The sequence below is a fragment of the Bombina bombina genome, unplaced genomic scaffold (genome assembly GCF_027579735.1).
Source record: "Bombina bombina isolate aBomBom1 unplaced genomic scaffold, aBomBom1.pri scaffold_2391, whole genome shotgun sequence".
NCBI lineage: Eukaryota > Metazoa > Chordata > Amphibia > Anura > Bombinatoridae > Bombina > Bombina bombina.
The window spans coordinates 5,001-30,133 of record NW_026511037.1 but is presented as its reverse complement, the minus strand read 5'-3'; the positions used below and the strand labels follow the sequence as shown (position 1 = coordinate 30,133).

The 25,133-nt window shown below is 41.3% G+C and overlaps 1 protein-coding gene across 1 annotated transcript; it reads right to left on the bottom strand.

Moving 5' to 3' along the window:
* Positions 1 to 384: 384 nt before the first annotated feature.
* LOC128643571 (telomeric repeat-binding factor 2-like) lies at positions 385 to 22,791 on the bottom strand (the record flags this gene model as incomplete). Its single annotated transcript, XM_053696413.1, has 3 exons — positions 385 to 531; positions 17,846 to 17,932; positions 22,661 to 22,791. Coding segments are annotated over 3 exons (365 nt in total), but the record flags the coding sequence as incomplete, so codon positions are not given.
* Between the last annotated feature and the right edge of the window lie 2,342 nt (positions 22,792 to 25,133).

Below are 25,133 nucleotides of genomic sequence, written 5' to 3'. Positions count from 1 at the left end.
GTGTTGTGCTGACTCTTAAATAACTCCTCGGGACTTAACACAATATTATCCTTATGGCCCACATGAACTAGCAGTCTCCTGTTGTGAAAAGCAAATAAAAAAAGCATGTGATAAGAGGTTGTCTGTAGTGGCTTAGAAACAGGGAGAAATGTAGAGGTTTAAAGGTTAAAAGTACATTTATATATCAATGTTGATTGTGCAAAGCTGGGGAATGGGTAGTAAGGCGTTATCTATCTTTTTAAACAATAACAATTTTAGTGTAGACTGTCCCTTTAAGCTTGTTTGGCTACTATGGTTGCAGCCAACCTATGGCTGATGGTCACAATCTTAGTCCAAACTAATGCGATATACTTTACAACATGCATGAAAATCAAGTCTACCTACAGTCAACAAGAAGGGAGCAGCGTCATCAATAAGGCTCTCAAAAAGTTTGTAGATCTTCTGCTTTATGGTGGAAAAAGAGAACCTCCGAACGATAGGATGTTTTAGGTTCCTTTCCTTTATAATTTCCTTCAGGTCAGCATGAAGTTTCTAAAGAGAAACAAAGATGTAACTATAGCACAACTTTCAAGGACCAAGACAAATCTATAAATAAAGAAGCCCTAAATCTAAAACTGGAAATTCAAAAACTTTATTTTATATATGAAAGCAACAATTCATATGTAATAGAAACAAATGCTGATCTACTAACGTGCATAGCAATCTAAGTAGAAAATACAAACTTGTTAGCCAATACTGCCCTAAAGCCAGCACATGACTTCTACATAAGATCACTATTTATCTTTAAACAAAAGTATTTTGCGGTAATATGTTTGACTTAAAACTTGTGATCTGTACATTTAAAGGGACACAAAACAGAGTAATTAAGTACATTACTTTTAGTTCCTTATAGTGCCACAATAGCAGCTTACATAGTTTATATAGCAAGGTTGTTTTTTTGGTTTTTTTTGCAAAACATTAAAGCCTGCAACTTCAATTCAATAATATTTATTATACTTTTTTTTTTTTAAAAATCATCTTCCAAGCCATTACTCAAGACTGAAGCACACACGGTAAGAAGCAGTTGGGTGACAGATCCCAAAAACACAATTTATGCTTACCTGATAAATTTATTTCTCTTGTGGTGTATCCAGTCCACGGATCATCCATTACTTGTGGGATATTCTCATTCCCAACAGGAAGTTGCAAGAGGACCCACAGCAAAGCTGTTATATAGCTCCTCCCCTAACTGTCATAGCCAGTCATTCGACCGAAAACAAGCCGAGAAAGGAGGAACCATAGGGTGCAGTGGTTACTGTAGTTTAAATTAAAAAATTACCTGCCTTAAAATGACAGGGCGGGCCGTGGACTGGATACACCACAAGAGAAATAAATTTATCAGGTAAGCATAAATTGTGTTTTCTCTTGTAAGGTGTATCCAGTCCACGGATCATCCATTACTTGTGGGATACCAATACCAAAGCTAAAGCTAAAGTACACGGATGAAGGGAGGGACAAGGCAGGAACTTAAATGGAAGGAACCACTGCCCGTAAAACCTCTCCCCCAAATATAGCCTCCGAAGAAGCAAAAGTATCAAATTTGTAAAATTTTGAAAAAATATGAAGCGAAGACCAAGTCGTTGCCTTGCAAATCTGATCAAAAGAAGCCTCATTTTTAAAGGCCCAAGTGGAAGCCACAGCTCTAGTGGAATGAGCTGTAATCCTTTCAGGAGGCTGCTGTCCAGCAGTCTCATAGGCTAAGCGGATTAAGCTTCTTAGTCAAAAAGAAAAAAAGGTTGCCAAAGCCTTTTGACCTCTCTTCTGTCCAGAGTAGACAACAAACAAAGCAGATGTTTGACGAAAATCTTTAGTAGCTTGTAAGTAAAACTTTAAAGCACGGACCACGTCCAGATTGTGTAACACAAGGATGGAACAACAATCTCTTGATTGATATTCTTGTTAGATACCACCTTAGGTAAGAACCCAGGTTTGGTACGCAGGACTACCTTATCCGTATGAAAAATCAGATAAGGAGAATCACATTGTAAGGCAGATAGCTCAGAGACTCTACGAGCCAAGGAAATAGCTACCAAAAAAAAAAAAAAAAAAAAAAAAAGGACTTTCCAAGATAAAAGCTTGATATCTATGGAATGAAGAGGTTCAAACGGAACTCCTTGAAGAACCTTAAGAACCAAGTTTAAGCTCCATGGTGGAGCAACAGGTTTAAACACAGGCTTGATTCTAACTAAAGCCTGACAAAATGCCTGAACGTCTGCCAGACGCTTGTGCAAAAGAATAGACAGAGCAGAAATCTGTCCCTTTAAGGAACTAGCTGACAATCCTTTTTTCAAACCTTCTTGGAGAAAAGATAATATCCTAGCAATCCTGACCTTACTCCATGAGTAACCCTTGGATTCACACCAATAAAGATATCTACGCCATACCTTATGGTAAATTTTCCTGGTGACAGGCTTTCGTGCCTGTCTTAAGGTATCAATAACTGACTCGGAGAAGCCACGCTTTGATAAAATCAAGCGTTCAATCTCCAGGCAGTAAGCCTCAGAGAAATTAGATTTGGATGGATGAAAGGACCCTGAAGTAGAAGGTCCTGTTTCAGAGGCAGAGACCATGGTGGAAAGGATGACATGTCCACTAGATCTGCATACCAGGTCCTGCGTGGCCACGCAGGTGCTATCAGAATCACTGATGCTCTCTCCTGCTTGATCTTGGCAATCAGTCGAGGGAGCAGAGGAAACGGTGGAAACACATAAGCCAGGTTGAAAGACCAGGGCGCTGCTAGAGCATCTATCAGTGTCGCCTTGGGATCCCTGGACCTGGATCCGTAACACGGAAGCTTTGGCGTTCTGGCGAGACACCATGAGATCCAGTTCTGGTTTGCCCCAACAATGAATCACTTGTGCAAAAACCTCCGGATGGAGTTCCCACTCTCCCGGATGAAAAGTCTGACGACTTAGAAAATCCGCCTCCCAGTGCTCTACACCTGGGATATGGATAGCTGATAGGTGGCAAGAGTGAATCTCTGCCCAGCAAATTATTTTTGAAACTTCTAACATCTCTAGGGAACTTCTCGTTCCCCCTTGATGGTTGATGTAAGCTACAGTCGTGATGTTGTCCGACTGAAATCTGATGTACCTCAGAGTTGCTAACTGAGGCCAAGCCTGAAGAGCCTTGAATATCGCTCTTAGTTCCAGAATATTTAATGGAAGGAGAGACTCCTCCTGAGTCCACGATCCCTGAGCCTTCAGGGAGTTCCAGACTGCACCCCAACCTAGAAGGCTGGCATCTGTCGTAACAATTGTCCAATCTGGCCTGCGAAAGGTCATACCTTTGGACAGATGGACCCGAGATAGCCACCAGAGAAGAGAATCCCTGGTCTCTTGGTCCAGATTCAGTTGAGGGGACAAATCTGTGTAATCCCCGTTCCACTGACTGAGCATGCATAGTTGCAGTGGTCTGAGGTGTAAGCGTGCAAACGGCACTATGTCCATTGCCGCTACCATTAAGCCGATTACTTCCATACACTGAACCACTGAAGGGCGCGGAATGGAATGAAGAACCCGGCAGGAATTTAGAAGCCTTGATAACCTAGACTCCGTCAGGTGAATTTTCCTTTCTACAGAATCTATCAGAGTCCCTAGAAAGGAAACTCTTGTGAGTGGGGATAGAGAACTCTTTTCCTCGTTCACTTTCCACCCATGCGACCTCAGAAATGCCAGTACTACGTCCGTATGAGACTTGGCAATTTGGAAGTTTGACGCCTGTATCAGGATGTCGTCTAAATAAGGGGCTACTGCTATGCCCCGCAGCCTTAGGACCGCCATAAGCGACCCTAGAACCTTTGTAAAGATTCTTGGGGCTGTAGCTAATCCCAAGGGAAGAGATACAACTGGTAATGCCTGTCTTGAAAGGCAAACCTGAGAAACCGATGATGATCTTTGTGTATCGGAATGTGAAGATAAGCATCCTTTAGATCCACTGTAGTCATATATTGACCCTCCTGGATCAGTGGTAGGATGGTACGAATAGTTTCCATCTTGAACGACGGAACTTTGAGGAATTTGTTTAAGATCTTTAGATCCAAAATTTGTCTGAAGGTTCCCTCTTTTTTGGGAACCACAAACAGATTTGAGTAAAAACCCTGTCCCTGTTCCTCCTTTGGAACTGGATGGATCACTCCCATAACTAGGAGGTCTCGTACACAGTGTAAGAATGCCTCTCTCTTTATCTGGTGTGCAGATAATTGTGAAAGGTGAAATCTCCCTTTTGGGGGGGAAGCTTTGAAGTCCAGAAGATATCCCTGGGATATAATTTCCAACGCCCAGGGATCCTGAACATCTCTTGCCCACGCCTGGGCGAAGAGTGAAAGTCTGCCCCCTACTAGATCCGTTCCCGGATAGGGGGCCGTTCCTTCATGCTGTCTTAGAGGCAGCAGCAGGCTTTTTTACCTGCTTACCTTTTTTCCAGGTCAGGTTTGGTCTCCAGACCATCTTGGATTGAGCAAAAGTTCCCTCTTGTTTATTATTAGAGGAAGTTGATGCCGCACCTGCCTTGAAGTTTTGAAAGGCACGAAAATTAGACTGTTTGGCCCTAGATTTGGACCTGTTCTGAGGAAGGGCATGACCTTTTCCTCCAGTGATATCAGCAATAATCTCCTTCAACCAGGCCCGAATAGGGTCTGCCCCTTGAAGGGAATGTTAAGTAGCTTAGATTTTGAAGTCACGTCAGCTGACCATGATCTAAGCCATAGCGCTCTGCGTGCCTGTATAGCAAAACCAGAATTCTTAGCCGTTAGTTTAGTCAAATGAACAATGGCATCAGAATAAAAGAATTGGCTAGCTTAAGTGCTCTAAGTTTGCCAAGTATGTCATTCAATGGAGTCGCTACCTGTAAAGCCTCTTCCAGAGACTCAAACCAGTACGCCGCAGCAGCAGTGACAGGGGCAATGCATGCAAGGGGCTGTAGGATAAAACCTTGTTGAATAAATATTTTCTTAAGGTAACCTCTAATTTTTTATCCATTGGATCTAAAAAAAAAAAAAAAAAAGCACAACTGTCCTCGACAGGGATAGTAGTACGCTTTACTAGAGTAGAAACTGCTCCCTCCACCTTAGGGACTGTCTGCCATAAGTCCCGTGTGGTGGCGTCTATTGGAAACATTTTTCTAAAAATAGGAGGGGAAGAGAACGGCACACCTGGTCTATCCCATTCCTTATTAATAATTTCTGTAAACCTTTTAGGTATTTGGAAAAACATCAGTACACACCGGCACTGCAAAGTATTTATCCAGTCTACACAATTTCTCTGGCACTGCAATGGTATCACAGTCATTCAGAGCAGCTAAAACCTCCCTAAGCAACACGTGGAGGTGTTCAAGCTTAAATTTAAATGTAGAAATATTAGAATCAGGTATCTTTCCTGAGTCATTAACATCACCCACTGACTGAAGCTCTCTTTCCTCAGCTTCTGCATATTGTGAGGCAGTATCAGACATGGTTCTTAAAGCGTCAGTATGCTCTGCATTTTGTCTCACCCCAGAGCTATCTCGCTTACCTCTAAGTTCAGGTAGTCTGGCTAATACTGCTGACAGTGTATTATCCATGACTGCCGCCATGTCTTGTAAAGTAAATGCTATGGGCGCCCTAGATGTACTTGGCGCCATTTGAGCGTGAGTCCCTTAAGTGGGAGTCAAAGGGTCTGACACGTGGGGAAAGTTAGTCGGCATAACTTCCCCCTCGTCAGATTCCTCTGGTGATAAATTTTTTAAAGACAGAAAATGATCTTTATTGCATAAAATGAAATCAGTACATTTGGTACACATTCTAAGAGGGGGTTCCACCATGGCTTTTAAACATAATAAACAAGGAGTTTCTTCTATGTCAGACATGTTTATACAGACTAGCAATGAGACTAGCAAGCTTGGAAAATACTTTAAATCAAGTTAACAAGCAAATATAAAAAACGGTACTGTGCCTTTAAGAGAAACAAATTTTGTCAGAATTTGAAAAACAGTGAAAAAATGCAGTAAATCAAACGAAATTTTTACAGTGTGTATAATAGGCTAACAGAGCATTGCACCCACTTGCAAATGGATGATTAACCCCTTAGTTCAAAAAAACGAAATAGACGTTTTTTAATAGTCACAACCAATTGCCACAGCAAGCTGTGGCCCTACCTTCCCCAATAAACGACTTTGGAAAGCCTTTGGGCCCATTAGAGATGTCCTATAGCATTCAGAGGGCCTTTGAGGGAAGCTGGATGTCACAGTTTGTAATTTTAACTGCACCAACTGTAACTTTTATATAACAACAGTGGAAAGTCTAGTCAAAATTTAAGCCAGCCATGTGGAAAAAAACTAGGCCCCAATAAAGTTTTATCACCAAAGCATATATAAAAACGATTAAACATGCTAGCAAACGTTTTATATTGCAATATCATAAGGGTATTACCCCTGGGAGTAAGCATGATACCAGTCGTTATTAAATCACTGTATTCAGGCTTAACTTACATTAATCCGGTATCAGCAGCATTTTCTAGTGTTTTCCATCTCTAGAAAAAATTATAACTGCACATACCTGATAGCAGAATAAACTGCACGCCATTCTCTCGCTGAAGTTACCTCATCTGTGTAATCCACTCAGACATATGTGAGAATAGCAATGGATCTTAGTTACAACCTGCTAAGATCATAGAAACCTCAGGCAGATTCTTCTTCTATTTACTGCCTGAGATAAAATAGCACAAATCGTACTATTTAAAAATAACAAACTTTTGATTGAAGAAAATAAACTAGCTATATTTAACCACTCTCTCCTACAACGTCCTTGCTTGTTGAGAGTTGCAAGAGAATGACTGGCTATGACAGTTAGGGGAGGAGCTATATAACAGCTTTGCTGTGGGTCCTCTTGCAACTTCCTGTTGGGAATGAGAATATCCCACAAGTAATGGATGATCCGTGGACTGGATACACCTTACAAGAGAAAAGAGTATAATAACCTAAGGAATACAGTCTGACTGCCTTATTGTCAACAGCCTACTTAAAGAGATGGTGTGACAGACCCTGTGGTCAGAACTAAAAGAATTGACCTTGTGTAGCTTTGAGAAGCTGTTTCCTAAAAGACAGGTTTGCTGGCCTCAGCTATTGTGTGCTATAATTACGTTTAAGTGATAAACATTCCATTGTTTAATCACCTCTAGAGAGCAGACGCCTAGGTGATAAGAAAAGCCAAATGTCTTGTGTTTAAATTGTTATCTGTTTGAATAATGTAATCCTATTGTGGCCTGTCAAAGGGTGTTGTCTCTCTAGCTAATGTACAACATTCTTTCAACCCCCCATCTGGGGTTAGACCTGCATATATACTGGGCATATGGCCCTTAATAAAGTACACTCTGTTTTTTACACTCAATGTGGAGCTTGGTCTCATGTTTGAGGGGAAAACTGGTTGGAGTTGTGAATTGCCGATTCCCTATTCAGGACATTGTTCATCTGGTATTAACCCTTGGTATCATGTTGGTACCGTAACAGATGGTAAATCTGAGTTTTTAAAAAACTATAGGATTTAACATCACTAAACATAAACAGGACTTTCAGTCATCAGTTTGTAAAAAAAAAAAATGTGCTAAACTCACCCTTTGTGCGACGCGGCCTCCTTGCTAAACTCAGCATCTCTGGCCTCCCACTGCACAGCCCTCTTTTCTCGACGATATTTCCACCTATAAACCAATAACTGTGCTAGTCATAGGACAGTGTTCTGTATCACGGCTATTGGTTTCGCAGTAGAAACCTCAGTTCATTGAGAAAAGAGTGATGTGCCATGAGCGGCCAGAGCCGCAGACTTTAGCGAGTAGCATCCTTTTTTAGAAACGGATGACTGAAAGGCCTGTTTATTTTTAGTGATGGTAAATCCTAGCATTTTTTTTAAACGCTCGTATTTACCATCACTTTAATACATATATGAATGAATAAAAATACCATAACTAGGGTTACCACCTCAGCTATGTTTTCCTGGACACGTATTAGTTATAGATGCTGCAGGGTGTACATTTATGAACATGTGTTTTGAAGCGCTGGAAGCGATCGTGATCGCTTCCAGGGTATAATTATTGAAATAAAAAAGAAACCTTTTTGAGGGGGCAAACTGGGTACTGGTAGATAGCTGACAGTATCCAAGATGGCGGCAAATAGGTGGGGGGGGGGAGGGTTAGAGAGATGTATGGGGGGGGGGGAATCCATCACTGCAGACTGAATATATATATATATATATATATATATATATATATATATATATATATATATATATATATATATATATATATATATATATATTTTAAAAAATGCTTTTTATTTCGGTACTGGCAGACTTTCTGCCAGCACTTAAGGTGGCGGTGACAATTGTGAGGTGGGGGAGGGAAGAGAGCTGTTTGAGGACGGTCAGGGAGGGATATGTCAGGTGGGAGGATGATCTCTACACTTAAGCTAAATTAACCCTACAAGCTTCCCAATTAGCCCCTTAACTGCTGGGCATATTACAAGTGTGGTGCGCAGCAGCATTTAGCGGCCTTCTTATTACCAAAAAGCAACGCCAAAGCCATACATGTCTGCTATTTCTGAACAAAGGGGATCCTAGAGAAGCATTTACAACCATTTGTGCCATAATTGCACAAGCTGTTTGTAAATAATTTCAGTGAGAAACCTGAAATTGTGAAAAATTTTACTTTTTTTTTTTATTTGATCGCACTTGGCAGTGAAATGGTGGCATGAAATATACCAAAATGGGCCTAGATCAATACTTTGGGTTGTCCACTACACTAAAGCTACAATTAACCCTACAAGCTCCCTAATTAACCCCTTCACTGCTGGGCATAATACACATGTGGTGCGCAGCAGCATTTAGCGGCCTTCTAATTACTAAAAAGCAACGCCAAGGCCATATAAGTCTGCTATTTCTGAACAAAAGGGGGTCCTTGAGAAGCATTTACAACCATTTGTGCCATAATTGCACAAGTTGTTTGTAAAAAATTTCATTGAGAAACCTAAAGTTTGTGAAAAAGTGAACAATTTTTTTTTTATTTGATCGCATTTGGCGGTGAAATGATGGCATGAAATATACCAAAATGGGCCTAGATCAATACTTTGGGTTGTCTTCTAAAAAATATATATACATGTCAAGGGATATTCAGGGATTCCTGACAGATATCAGTGTTCCAATGTAACTATCGCTAATTTTGAGAAAAAAAAAGGTTTGGAAATAGCAAAGTGCTACTTGTATTTATTGCCCTATAACATGTGTGGGTTCAGTAATCGAGTAAGAGGAAAATTACAGCTAAACACAAAGACAGTAAAAATTTAAAAATAGCCCTGGTTCCAAACGGTCAGAAAATGGAAAAGTGCTGTGGTCCTTAAAGTGAATGTAAATTTTGATGCTAAAGTCCCCAGTTTTAAAATTCGATTAAAAACAGGGGCACTTTAATTCATCAAAATTTACATTTCACTTGTGTTGTGAAGAAAAAAAAAAACAAAAAAAAAAAACTTACTTTTTACTCTTGACAGCTGCTCCAGCTTCCTCTGGTCGTTGCAAGCCATTTCTGATTGCCGTGATTGGAGGAAGCCGGATTCCTCATTTTAGACCCAGGAAGAGGCTTTGCGACGGGTGGAGGAAGCTGGAGCTGCTGTCAAGATTAAAATGTAACTTTTTCTTCTCAACAGGAGTGAAATGTAAATTTTGATGAATTAAAGTGCCCCAGTTTTTAATCAAATTTTTAAAAACCAGGCACTTTAGCATCAAAATTTACATTCACTTTAAAGGGTTAAAAGGGACATAAAAAAAACAGAATTTATGCTTACCTGATAAATTACTTTCTCCAACGGTGTGTCCGGTCCACGGCGTCATCCATTACTTGTGGGATATTCTCCTCCCCCACAGGGAAAGGCAAGGAGAGCACACAGCAAGAGCTGTCCATATAGTCCCTCCCAGGCTCCGCCCCCCCAGTCATTCGACCGACGGTTAGGAGAAAAAAAGGAGAAACTATAGGGTGCCGTGGTGACTGTAGTGTATAGAGAGAGAAATTTTTGAAACCTGATTAAAAAACCAGGGCGGGCCGTGGACCGGACACACCGTTGGAGAAAGTAATTTATCAGGTAAGCATAAATTCTGTTTTCTCCAACATTGGTGTGTCCGGTCCACGGCGTCATCCATTACTTGTGGGAACCAATACCAAAGCTTTAGGACACGGATGAAGGGAGGGAGCAAATCAGGTTACCTAAACAGAAGGCACCACGGCTTGCAAAACCTTTCTCCCAAAAATAGCCTCCGAAGAAGCAAAAAGTATCAAATTTGTAGAATTTGGCAAAAGTGTGCAGAGAAGACCAAGTTGCTGCCTCACATATCTGATCAACAGAAGCCTCGTTCTTGAAGGCCCATGTGGAAGCCACAGCCCTAGTAGAGTGAGCTGTGATTCGTTCAGGAGGCTGCCGTCCGGCAGTCTCATAAGCCAATCGGATAATGCTTTTCAGCCAGAAAGAAAGAGAGGTAGCAGTAGCTTTTTGTCCTCTCCTTTTATCAGAATAAACGACAAACAAAAAAGAAGTTTTGTCTGAAATCCTTTGTTGCTTCTAAATAGAACTTTAAAGCACGGACTACATCTAAATGGTGTAACAAATGTTCCTTCTTTGAAACTGGATTCGGACACAAAGAAGGGACAACTATTTCCTGGTTAATATTCTTGTTGGAAACAACTTTTGGAAGAAAACCAGGCTTGGTACGCAAAACAACCTTATCTGAATGGAACACCAGATAGGGTGGATCACACTGCAAAGCAGATAGTTCAGAAACTCTTCTAGCAGAAGAAATAGCAACCAAAAACAGAACTTTCCAAGATAGTAACTTGATATCTATGGAATATAAGGGTTCAAATGGAACCCCTTGAAGAACTGAAAAAACTAAAATTTAGACTCCAGGGAGGAGTCAAAGGTCTGTAAACAGGTTTGATTCTGACCAAAGCCTGTACAAAAGCTTGTACATCTGGCACAGCTGCCAGTCGTCTGTGTAACAAGACAGATAAAGCAGATCTCTGTCCTTTTAGAGAACTCGCTGACAATCCCTTATCCAAACCTTCTTGTTAGAAAGGAGAGGATCCTGGGAATATTAATCCATGAGAATCCCTTGGATTCACACCAACAGATATATCCTTTCCATATTTTATGGTAAATCCTTCTAGTCACAGGTTTTCTGGCTTGGACCAGAGTATCTATCACTGAATCTGAAAACCCGCGCTTGGATAAAATCAAGCGTTCAATTTCCAAGCAGTCAGCTGGAGAGAAACTAGATTTGGATGTTCGAATGGACCTTGCACTAGAAGATCCTGTCTCAAAGGTAGCTTCCATGGTGGAGCCGATGACATATTCACCAGGTCTGCATACCAAGTCCTGCGTGGCCACGCAGGAGCTATCAGAATCACTGAGGCCTTCTCCTGTTTGATCCTGGCTACAAGCCTGGGAAGGAGAGGGAACGATGGAAATGCATAAGCTAGGTTGAACGACCAAGGCGTCACTAATGCATCCACTAGAGTCGCCTTGGGATCCCTGGATCTGGACCCGTAGCAAGGAACCTTGAAGTTCTGACGAGACGCCATCAGATCCATGTCTGGAATGTCCCATAATTGAGTCAACTGGGCAAAAACCTCCGGGTGGAGTTCCCACTCCCCCGGATGGAAAGTCTGACGACTCAGATATTCCGCCTCCCAGTTGTCTACTCCTGGGATGTGAATTGCAGATAGATGGCAGGAGTGATCCTCCGCCCATTTGATGATCTTGGCTACCTCTCTCATCGCCAAGGAACTCTTTGTTCCTCCCTGATGGTTGATGTAAGCTACAGTCGTCATGTTGTCTGACTGGAATCTTATGAATCCGGCCTTCGCTAGTTGAGGCCAAGCCCGGAGAGCATTGAATATCGCTCTCAGTTCCAGGATGTTTATCGGGAGAAGAGACTCTTCCCGAGACCATAGACCCTGAGCTTTCAGGGAATCCCAGACCGCGCCCCAGCCTAATAGACTGGCGTCGGTCGTGACAATGACCCACTCTGGTCTGCGGAAACTCATTCCCTGAGACAGGTGATCCTGTGACAACCACCAACGGAGTGAGTCTCTGGTCATCTGGTCTACTTGAATCTTTGGAGACAAGTCTGTATAGTCCCCATTCCACTGCTTGAGCATGCACAGTTGTAATGGTCTTAGATGAATTTGAGCAAAAGGAACTATGTCCATTGCTGCAACCATCAACCCTACTACTACCATGCACTGAGCTATGGAAGGCTGCAGAATAGAGTGAAGAACTTGACAAGCTTTAGAAGCTTTGACTTTCTGACTTTTGTCAGGAAGATCTTCATTTTTAAAGAATCTATTATCGTTCCCAAGAAGGGAACTCTTGTCGACGGAGACAGGGAACTCTTTTCTACGTTCACCTTCCACCCGTGAGATATGAGAAAGGCTAGAACAATGTCTGTATGAGCCTTTGCTTTGGAAAGAGACGACGTTTGGATTAGAATGTCGTCCAGATAAGGTGCCACTGCAATACCCCTTGGTCTTAGAACCTCTAGAAGGGACCCTAGCACCTTTGTGAAAATCCTTGGATGATCTTTGTGGATAGGAATATGTAGATATGCATCCTTTAAATCCACGGTAGTCATAAATTGACCCTCCTGGATTGTAGATAAAATTGTTCGAATGGTTTCCATTTGAACGATGGAACTCTGAGAAATTTGTTTAGATTTTTTAAATCCAGAATTGGTCTGAAAATTCCCTCTTTTTTGGGAACTACAAACAGATTTGAGTAAAACCCCCGACCTTGTTCCACAGTTGGAACTGGGTGTATCACTCCCATCTTTAACAGGTCTTCTACACAATGTAAGAATGCCTGTCTCTTTATTTGGTTTGAAGATAAGTTAGACATGTGGAACCTTCCCCTTGAGGGTAGTTCCTTGAACTCCAGAAGAAAACCCTGAGAGACTATTTCTAGTGTCCAGGGATCCTGAACATCTCTTGCCTAAGCCTGAGCAAAGAGAGAGAGTCTGCCCCCTACTAGATCCGGTCCCGGATCGGGGGCTACCCCTTCATGCTGTTTTGATAGCAGCAGCAGGCTTCTTGGCCTGTTTACCCTTGTTCCAGCCTTGCATTGATTTCCAAGCTGGTTTAGTCTGGGAAGCGTTACCCTCTTGTCTAGAGGCTGCCGAGTTGGAAGCCGGTCCGTTCCTGAAATTGCGAATGGAACGAAAAATGGACTTATTCTTAGCCTTGAAAGGTTTATCTTGTGGGAGGGCATGGCCCTTTCCCTCAGTGATGTCTGAAATAATCTCTTTCAATTCTGGCCCAAAAAGGGTCTTACCTTTGAAAGGGGTATTAAGCAATTTTGTCTTGGAAGATACATCCGCCGACCAAGACTTTAGCCAGAGCGCTCTACGCGCCCCAATTGTAAACCCTGAATTTTTCGCCGCTAACCTCGCTAACTGCAAAGCGGTGTCTAAAATAAAGGAATTGGCTAACTTAAGTGCGTGAATTCTGTCCATGACTTCCTCATATGGAGTCTCCCTACTGAGCGACTTTTCCAGTTCCTCGAACCAGAACCACGCCGCTGTAGTGACAGGAATAATGCACGAAATAGGTTAAAGGAGGTAACCTTGCTGTACAAAAATCTTTTTAAGCAAACCCTCCAATTTTTTATCCATAGGATCTTTGAAAGCACAATTGTCCTCAATAGGAATGGTCGTGCGCTTGGCTAGAGTAGAAACCGCCCCCTCGACCTTAGGGACTGTTTGCCATGTGTCCTTCCTGGGGTCGACCATAGGGAACAATTTCTTAAATATAGGAGGAGGGACAAAAGGTATGCCTGGCTTCTCCCACTCCTTATTCCCTATGTCCGCCATCCGTTTAGGTATCGGAAAAGCATCAGGGTGCACCGGGACCTCAAGGAACTTGTCCATCTTGCACAATTTTTCTGGGTTGACCAGATTGTCACAATCATCCAGAGTAGATAGCACCTCCTTAAGTTATGCGCGGAGATGCTCTAATTTTGATTTAAATGTCACAACATCAGGTTCTGCCTGCTGAGAAATTCTTCCTGTATCAGAAATTTCCCCATCTGACAAACCCTCCCTCACTGCCACTTCAGATTGTTGTGAGGGTATGACAGAAAAATTATCATCAGCGCCCTCCTGCTCTACAGTGTTTAAAACAGAGCAATCGCGCTTTCTCTGAAATGCTGGCATTTTGGATAAAATATTAGCTATGGAGTTATCCATTACTGCCGTCAATTGCTGCATAGTAACAAGCATTGGCGCGCTAGAAGTACTAGGGGTCGCCTGCGCGGGCATAACTGGTATAGGCACAGAAGGAGATGATGTAGAACTATGTCTACTTCCTTCATCTGAGGAATCATCCTGGGCAACTTTACAATTTGTGACAGTACTGTCCTTACTTTGTTTGGACGCTATGGCACAATTATCACACATATTTGAAGGGGGAACCACATTGGCTACCATACATACAGAACATGATCTATCTGAAGGTACAGACATGTTAAACAGGCTTAAACTAGTTAATAAAGCACAAAAAACGTTTTAAAACAAAACCGTTACTGTCTCTTTAAATGTTAAAAAGGGCACACTTTATTACTGAATATGTGAAAAACTATGAAGGAATTATCCAATCTTTACCAAATTTTCACCACAGTGTCTTAATGCATTCAAAGTATTGCACCCCAATTTTCAAGCTGTTAACCCTTAAAATGTGGAAACCGGAGCCGTTTTTAATTTTAACCCCCTTACAGTCCCAGCTACAGCCTTTGCTGCGACTTCACCAATCCCAGGGGGGTATATGATATCAAATGAAGCCTTCTAGGAACGTTTTTAGTGGATTCCAGACCCACACACATGCAGCTGCATGTACTGTACTCAAAAGTAACTGCACAGTAATGGCGCGAAAATGAGGCTCTGCCTACTACAGAGAAAGGCCCTTCCTGACTGGGAAGGTGTCTTAACAAGTGCCTGGTGCTAAAAAACGTTCCCCAATGTTATAAAAGTGTGAAATTCAACTTCAAACTGCATATAATACTTAAATAAAGCAATCGATTTAGCCCTTAAGAGTGTCTACCAGTGTATAGCCCATAATAAGCCCTTTATTCTGTTTGAGACTAAGAAAATGGCTTACCAATCCCCATGAGAGAAAATGACAGCCTTCCAGCATTACACAGTCTTGTTAGAAAAATGGCTAGTCATACCTTGAGCAGAAAAGTCTGCAAACTGTTCCCCCCAACTGAAGTTCTCTCATCTCAACAGTCCTGTGTGGGAACAGCAACTGATTTTAGTTACTGTCTGCTAAAATCATACTCCTCTTTTAAACAGAACTCTTCATCTCTTTCTGTTTCAGAGTAAATAGTACATACCAGCACTATTTTAAAATAACAAACTCTTGATAGAAGAATAAAAAACTACAACTAAACACCACAAACTCCTCACCATCCCAGAGGAGATGCTACTTGTTCAGAGCGGCAAGGAGAATGACTGGGGGGGCGGAGCCTGGGAGGGACTATATGGACAGCTCTTGCTGTGTGCTCTCCTTGCCTTTCCCTGTGGGGGAGGAGAATATCCCACAAGTAATGGATGACGCCGTGGACCGGACACACCAATGTTGGAGAAAACAAAAAAATCTTTCAGGATTCAAGTAGATCATGTGATTTTAAACACTTCTATTACCAATTTTTCTTTATTCTCTTGGTATAATTTGTTGAAAAGCAGTACTATACAGTTACAGTTTAGCAAGAATGCTATCCATTTGCAAGAACACTAGATGGCAACACCATTTCCTGCCATTGAGTGCTTCACTGCTACAGATGCCTACCTAGGTATCGGTTCAACACAGAGTATCATGGGAAAGAAGCAAATTTTATAATAGAAGTAAATTGTAAACTTTTTTTTTTTTTTTTTTTTTTTTTTAAATGGCATGGTCTGTCTGTGTCACAAAAGAAAATATTTGGGTTTTATATCCCTTTAAAGAAGTTATCCACAAAATTAAAGGGACACTGAACACAAAAAAAAAATATTTTGTGATTCAGATAGAGCATGCAATTTTAAGCAACTTTCTAATTTACTCCTATTATCAATTTTTCTTCGTTCTCTTGCTATCTTTATTTGAAAAAGAAGGCATCTAAGCTTTTTGTTGGTTCAGCTCTGGACAGCACTTTTTTTATTGGTCGATGAATTTATCCACCAATCAGCAAGAACAACCCAGGTTGTTCACCAAAAATGGGCCGGCATCTAACCTTACATTCTTGCATTTCAAATAAAGATACCAAGAGAATGAAGACAATTTGATAATAGGAGTAAATTAGAAAGTTGCTTAAAATGTCATGCCCTATCTGAATCACGAAAGGTTCAGAGTCCCTTTAAAAAAATGTATTAACATGTAAATTGATAACCAATCCAAGACACCATTTCAAACCAATTTTTCACCATTATACTAAACAAACTCTCTTTGTAGTATTTGAATGTAATTATATAAGCACTACAAATATTTCAATCTAAAAATTCTACAGACCAGGACCTTCAATTGAAGACTGTCATCTCAATGGCTATTTATTCTGCTTAAAGAGATAGAAAAGGCAAAATTGAAATGGGCATGAATACATTTAAATTTTAAACAGAAACATATTGTGCAATATACTTCCATTAACAAAAGTGCTTTTAGTAAAAGTTATTACTGATTTTTAGTGGCATATGCAGATATGCTGTAAGTGCCCCGTGCTTCGGCATTCAAACACTGCACCTTCTTAGAGAGTCAGCAGTGGCTTGCATGAAACAAATTACATCTTCACCGTTTTTGACTTTTTAATCTTTATCGAAATACATCTCATTCTACAAGAGTGGCATTGTGGATTTGAAAACTTGAAAACGAGAGTGAACCAAAGTAATATTAAAGAAACAAGAAACCCACAATTTTGCTTTCATGATTCAGATACAGCATGCTATTTTAAATAGCTTTTCAATTTACTTCAATGATCTAATGTACGTTGTTCGCTTTGCGTCCTTTGATGAAAAACATAACCAGGTAGGCTCAGGAAATGCTGATTAGTAGCTGCACATATATGCCTGTTGTCATTGGCTTACCCAGTGTGTTCAGCTAGCTCCCAGCAGTGCACTACTACTTCTTCAACAAAGGATACCAACAGAATGAAGCACATTTGCTAATGGAAGCAAATTGTAAATGTGTTTAATATTATATGCTCTGTCTGAATCACAAAAGAAAAATGTTTTTTTTTCATGTCCCTTTAAGCATTTAAACCTTTAAATGATGCATACTATAAATTTTACGTAGTACAGGTTTTTGATTTATCAATGATTTTTCCTAATTTGCCTTGTGATGGATGGGTATATGAAGTTATATGGCTAAGGCCATATACATTATTCACTAATCCCCTTAAAGGGCCATGATACCCACATTTTTTCTTTCATGATTTAGAAAGAGAATGCATTTTTAAACAACTTTCTAATGTACTTCTATTATCTAATTTGTTTTATTGTCTTGATATTCTTTGCTGAAAAGCATATCTAGATATGCTCAGAGCTGCTGATTGATTGCTGCACATAGAAGTCTCATGTGATTGGCTCACCCATGTGCATTGCTTTTTCTTCAAATAAGGATATCTCAAAAATGAAGCAAAATAAATAATAGAAGTAAATTGTAATGTTGTTTAAATTTGTATGTTCTATCTGAATCATGAAAGAAAGATTTTGGGTTTAGTGGCCCTTTAAGCACACGATAATCACTAGACAGATTTAACAACTGAAAATTAGTGCACTGACCCTTGTGCTGGTGTGGTTAGAAAATAACTTCTGCAGAATTCTACTAGCTCTTTCGTACTGCTTCTTCTTTATACACACCACAACCGCCTGAAAATAAAAGATAGTTTCTCAGTGTTTAATGTTTAAGATGAATATTGAATTACCAAAAAATGATTTGCTAGACAATATAACCATGTAAAGTTTATATGCTGGGTCCAACCCCTTTTGCAAAAGCTTTGTTTTCATGGAAAATAGCCATCACATCTTAAAGTGAAGGTCAGGTTACTAATATTGCCCCACAGCATTGCAAGGGTTTAATTCATGAAATTCTTCATATGTAATATTTTGTAGAACTTTTACCTATTTAACGATGCGACAATAAGCGCAGCTCTCCCGCCCGCCATATTATCAAAATGATTGGCAGATGATGATTTGTAAAATAACGAATCCTTTCTCTCCCCCCCCCCCCCCGTGGCGTTCAGTCCCTTTGCATAAACGTCAAGGCCTGGGGGGAAACAAGGATTGGTTCTTTTGTGAATCGTCATCTGTCAATTAATTTGACAAAATGGCGAACGGGAGAGCTGCGCTTATTGTCGGAGTGGTAAATAGGTAAAAAATCTTATATATATATATATATATATATATATTTGAATTAAACCCGTGTTAATTTTTAAGCATCCATGCAAGGCCGTGGGGCACTATTAGTAAATTGACCTTTACTTCAAAATCAGGAATGTACTATCTTCTAATGTGTTTACGATGAATTGATGAAATGGCTTTAACTAGCAAGGAAAGTAGACCCCATTATCTAATCTGTCTAATAATTTGAACAAGTGTTCCTTACCTTCTTTTTTTTACCGTTTACTCAAAGGCCAATACATAGAGAGAACAATAGACCATTAACATTTTAGCACCTCTCTGTCACGCACACCAAATGGGATATGATTTTTTTTAACATAAATGGCCAGTATGGGTGAGGAAACAATTAGCACTAAACCAGCTATTTCAAATGAGAAAATAAAACTGAAGGAGCCATTTGTAAACAAATGATTACACTCCAGTAGGTAAAATGGGAACACATTAAAGGTGAGAAAATATATTAGTGTACACTGTCCCTTTATCTCAAAAGAAATACAATACACAAAGAACAGAAACTTGTCGTTAAATATTCAAAGAAAATGTAAATAACAATTTTGAGCAAGTAGAACATTACAGCTTTACAATACAGAGCTTGACTAATCCTGAGAGCCAAAGCTCCTAGAAGTCTAAAAGAACAAAATATACTAGGAGATTGTAATATGAAATGATTGATTATGCACAGAAAAACATACTTTCATTATTTATTTTGCCTCCTTATCCTGTAATTTAAAAGGGACTTGAAACCCAATTTACTTCTATTATTTAATTTGCTTCCTTCTCTTTTTATCATTTGCTGAAATGTTTATCAAGACAAGTTCATGAGCTGCAGAGAACATAGGTTCTAGCTGTTGATTGGTGGCTGCAGCTATATATTGATTGTGATTGGCTCACCAATGTGTTCAGTTAGAAATCAGTATCAGTGCATTGCTGCTCCTTCAACAAATGATACCAAGAGAATGAAACAGATTAGATAATAGAAGTAAATTAGAAAGTTGTTTAAAATTGTATTCTCTATCTGAATCAGAAAGAGAAATTTTGGGTTTCATGTCCCTTTAAAGGGACACTGTACCCAAAAAAAATCTTTTGTGATTCAGATAGAGCATGAAATTTTAAGCAACTTTCTAATTTACTCCTATTATCAAATTTTCTTCATTCTCTTGGTATCTTTATTTGAAATGCAAGAATGTAAGTTTAGATGCCGGCCCATTTTTGGTGAACAACCTGGGTTCTCCTTGCTGATTGGTGGATAAATTCATCCACCGATAAAGTGCTGTCCAGAGTACTGAAACCAAAAAAAGCTTAGATGCCTTCTTTTTCAAATAATGATAGCAAGAGAACGAAGAAAAATTGATAATAGGAGTAAATTAGAAAGTTGCTTAAAATTGCATGCTCTATCTGAATTACAAAAGAAAAATTTTGGGTACAGTGTCCCTTTAAGTCTGAAAATTTGGATTTTCCAGTCCTGTAAAGTGAAATAATGTGACAGGCTTCACAGGCCTAACCTTCCTAACATTAGAGCCCTTACTTGCAGTATGTTATCTTGTTTTTTTCTGCTACAGACAAAACAATGGAGTTACAACTGCACCAAACAAATTGCTCTAATATAAGACAGTGTTCTTCCCAAGACCATGTTAAAGTATGCAATTTATTTGTACTTTGAATAGCTTAAAGGAACGTGATTTTTTTTCCTTTCTTTCATGATTCGGATAGAACATTCAATTTAAAAAAAAAAACCGTCTTTCTAATTTATTTATATTAGCAAAATTGTCTTAGTTCTATTTGCATCCTTTGTTTAAAATCAGGGAGGTAAGCTCAGGAGTATGCACGCCTGCAGCAGTCTCACAAAAATTGTTATCATTTGCAAGGGCACTAGATAGCACCACCCTTTTCTGCCATTTAATGCTCCAGACACGTGCAAGCTCCTGAGCTTTCCTCGCTGATTTTAAACAAAGAATACCATGAAAACAAAGCAACTTTTACAATAGAAGTGAATGTGAAACTTTTTTTTAAATGTTATTCTCAATCTGAATCACAAAAGAAAAAAAATTGTGTTTCATGACCCTTTAAAGGGACACTGAACCCAAATTTTTTCTTTTGTGATTCAGATAAAGCATACAATTGTAAGCAACTTTCTAATTTACTCCTATTATCAAATTTTCTTCATTTTCTTTGTATCTTTATTTGAAATTCAAGAATGTGAGTTCAGATGCCGGCCCATTTTTTGGTGAACAACCTGGGTTGTTCTTGCCAATTGGTGGATAAATTCATCCACCAATTAAAAAGTGCTGTCCACAGGTCTGAACCAAAAAAAGCTTAGATGCCTTATTTTTCAAATAAAAATAGCAAGAGAACGAAGACAAATTGATAATAGGCGTAAATTAGAAAGTTGCTTAAAATTGCATGCTCTATCAGAATCACGAAAGAAAACATTTGGGTTCGGTGTCCCTTTAATTAATATTTATAAATGGCAGAAAATGTATAATATTGTAAAATATTACACTTCCCCCACCAAGGTTCGTTGTAATGCCACCTGTCTACCTCCTAATTCCACCAAGCTGGCCAACTTTTTTTGTGGAAAATACTATTCTCCTTCATGTCTGGTGCCAACAAAGGCTAATAAAACGGTGATATGGGGAGGGGGTAAGATTCCACCACATTTTTATGGACTAGGAGAACCCTTTCTTAGTACGATAGTTCCCCAAGCATGACTGTTAAAGAGTGTAAAAGGTTTTAGGTCATCCAATGAAGATATAACTAATGTTCAGCTGTGTCATGCTCTGGATTTTGTATCTGTGTTTCACCCCGGGTAGAATCGTGGAAATGTTACCGCTTGTAGCATTGCAAAGTTTATATTGACACTGCAGATGTCTGTTGCATTAAAGTGAATGTCAATTTAGATGAATCGGTGCCCGGTTTTTAATAATCCTATTAAAAACAAGGGCACTTTACATTTCACTTATCAAATACTTATCTTTTAATCTACACAGCCGCTCCTACGATTCCCCCGGCCGTGAGAAGCCTCTTCATACGCCAGAAATGACGAATCCGGCTTCCTCCAATCACAGCCTACTCCCCTGGGGGAATCATGGCCTGAGGCAATGCCGTGATTGGAGGAAGCCGGATTCATCATTTTGGACCCGCAAAGAGGGCTTGCGATGGGCGGAGGAAGCGCTGCAGGGGCTGTCAGGATTAAAAGGTAAGTATTTGAAGAAAACGAGTGAAATGTAAATTTTGATGAATTAAAGTGCCCTTGTTTTTAATAGGATTATTAAAAACCGGGCACTGATTCATCTAAATTGACATTCACTTTAACTGGATGTTTTTATTAACCTTTAACACGCTTTAACATGTTCGTTGTCTGCAGAGGCCAATTATCATTAAGAAAAAGAGAGGGGTCAGATTGCACCCCATTTGGGGAGTGTTTGCAGCGCTTCACATTTAAACACAGAGCACACAGGCTAGCTCCAGCATCAGAAAGCCAGACATTTAGTGACTTCCTGGCTGTAAACATACTAGTTAGGGAGTGAGGGGAAATCTCTGTAACTACTATATAGGATGTACGTCTACATATGTACTCAAAGTACTGCAAGCTTTTTTTCTTTTCTCTGATTTTACCATCTTTAGTGACAAAATAGCTAATTTTTATATAATTTTGTAAACTTTGCATAAAAAGCTTTATTAAAATAGCCCTTATTTGTTTTGGTGTATACTGTAGCTTAATAGAACTCATTGAAATGTGTATTATTTATCATTTTAAATTAATTTTACTTTTTATTTCATTTTTTTTTTTTTTAAACTTCAAGGAGGCTGTGGTCTCTACAGGAAGATTTTATCTAGCCCGATGTCATAAAACTTCTAGAGTAGCATGAGCTAGTTTACTATTAAGTGAATAGACTAGATAAACAGAGTCAGATTTGCCCATTCTTAAAACAGGTAGAATACAACCTAATTTGCTAACATGTCATCTCGGATATCACCCTGAGGGCAGTGGCATTGGCTACACTGAGAATTTCTAAGTGCAAAACAACAAGCAAGTTGTTTGCTCTTTTCTGTTTCTTTATAAGTTCTCACTGACGCAACAAATTTGTTGTTACCAAAGGAGCACTGTTTAATATCCCTTTAAGGCATTAAAAAATCATCAATGCAAAATAAATAATAAAAATAATAAAAAACTAGAGAAAATATGTCAATGCTCACAGCTTCTTTCAACATCAGTTTGTTGCTTTTTACTAGCTCTGCATCAAGTTGAAGCTCATTTTGAATTACATCAAGAATTCCGATAGCAGATTCCAAGGGTGACTCATTACCATCTTTATCAAAAGTGGAATCTAAAAAACAAAGAAAATACATTGGAATGTGAAATATTTACAGTAAATACACAGTATAACACTTTATTAAATACTAAAGCCTGTGTGGACGGGCCATTTTTTGCAGCACAGCGGTCCCACCCCTTGCTCTCTCTCCCCTCTCTTTTACTCTCTCCCCCCCCCTCTCTTTTGCTCTCTCTCTCCCCCTCTCTTTTGCTCTCTCTCTCCCCCTCTCTTTTGCTCTCTCTCTCTCCCCCCCTCTCCTTTGCTCTCTCTCTCCCCCCCCCTCTCTCTCTCCCCCCCCCTCTCCTTTGCTCTCTCTCTCCCCCCCCTCTCCTTTGCTCTCTCTCTCCCCCCCCTCTCCTTTGCTCTCTCTCTCCCCCCCCTCTCCTTTGCTCTCTCTCTCCCCCCCTCTCCTTTGCTCTCTCTCTCTCCCCCTCTCCTTTGCTCTCTCTCTCTCCCCCTCTCCTTTGCTCTCTCTCTCTCCCCCTCTCCTTTGCTCTCTCTCTCTCCCCCTCTCCTTTGCTCTCTCTCTCTCCCCCTCTCCTTTGCTCTCTCTCTCTCCCCCTCTCCTTTGCTCTCTCTCTCTCCCCCTCTCCTTTGCTCTCTCTCTCTCCCCCTCTCCTTTGCTCTCTCTCTCTCCCCCTCTCCTTTGCTCTCTCTCTCTCCCCCTCTCCTTTGCTCTCTCTCTCTCCCCCTCTCCTTTGCTCTCTCTCTCTCCCCCTCTCCTTTGCTCTCTCTCTCTCCCCCTCTCCTTTGCTCTCTCTCTCTCCCCCTCTCCTTTGCGCTCTCTCTCTCCCCCTCGTTTGCTCTCTCTCTCTCTCTCTCTCTCCCCCTCGTTTGCTCTCTCTCTCCCCCTCGTTTGCTCTCTCTCTCCCCCTCGTTTGCTCTCTCTCTCCCCCTCGTTTGCTCTCTCTCTCCCCCTCGTTTGCTCTCTCTCTCCCCCTCGTTTGCTCTCTCCCCCTCGTTTGCTCTCTCCCCCTCGTTTGCTCTCTCCCCCTCTCCTTTGCTCTCTCCCCCTCTCCTTTGCTCTCTCCCCCTCTCCTTTGCTCTCTCCCCCTCTCCTTTGCTCTCTCCCCCTCTCCTTTGCTCTCTCCCCCTCTCCTTTGCTCTCTCTCTCTCCCCCTCTCCTTTGCTCTCTCTCTCTCCCCCTCTCCTTTGCTCTCTCTCTCTCCCCCTCTCCTTTGCTCTCTCTCTCTCCCCCTCTCCTTTGCTCTCTCTCTCTCCCCCTCTCCTTTGCTCTCTCTCTCTCCCCCTCTCCTTTGCTCTCTCTCTCTCCCCCTCTCCTTTGCTCTCTCTCTCTCCCCCTCTCCTTTGCTCTCTCTCTCTCCCCCTCTCCTTTGCTCCCCCTCTCCTTTGCTCTCTCTCTCTCCCCCTCTCCTTTGCTCCCCCTCTCCTTTGCTCTCTCTCTCTCCCCCTCTCCTTTGCTCCCCCTCTCCTTTGCTCTCTCTCTCTCCCCCTCTCCTTTGCTCTCTCCTTTGCTCCCCCTCTCCTTTGCTCTCTCTCTCTCCCCCTCTCCTTTGCTCTCTCTCTCTCCCCCTCTCCTTTGCTCTCTCTCTCTCCCCCTCTCCTTTGCTCTCTCTCTCTCCCCCTCTCCTTTGCTCTCTCTCTCTCCCCCTCTCCTTTGCTCTCTCTCTCTCCCCCTCTCCTTTGCTCTCTCTCTCTCCCCCTCTCCTTTGCTCTCTCTCTCTCCCCCTCTCCTTTGCTCTCTCTCTCTCCCCCTCTCCTTTGCTCTCTCTCTCTCCCCCTCTCCTTTGCTCTCTCTCTCTCCCCCTCTCCTTTGCTCTCTCTCTCTCCCCCTCTCCTTTGCTCTCTCTCTCTCCCCCTCTCCTTTGCTCTCTCTCTCTCCCCCTCTCCTTTGCTCTCTCTCTCTCCCCCTCTCCTTTGCTCTCTCTCTCTCCCCCTCTCCTTTGCTCTCTCTCTCTCCCCCTCTCCTTTGCTCTCTCTCTCTCCCCCTCTCCTTTGCTCTCTCTCTCTCCCCCTCTCCTTTGCTCTCTCTCTCTCCCCCTCTCCTTTGCTCTCTCTCTCTCCCCCTCTCCTTTGCTCTCTCTCTCTCCCCCTCTCCTTTGCTCTCTCTCTCTCCCCCTCTCCTTTGCTCTCTCTCTCTCCCCCTCTCCTTTGCTCTCTCTCTCTCCCCCTCTCCTTTGCTCTCTCTCTCTCCCCCTCTCCTTTGCTCTCTCTCTCTCCCCCTCTCCTTTGCTCTCTCTCTCTCCCCCTCTCCTTTGCTCTCTCTCTCTCCCCCTCTCCTTTGCTCTCTCTCTCTCCCCCTCTCCTTTGCTCTCTCTCTCTCCCCCTCTCCTTTGCTCTCTCTCTCTCCCCCTCTCCTTTGCTCTCTCTCTCTCCCCCTCTCCTTTGCTCTCTCT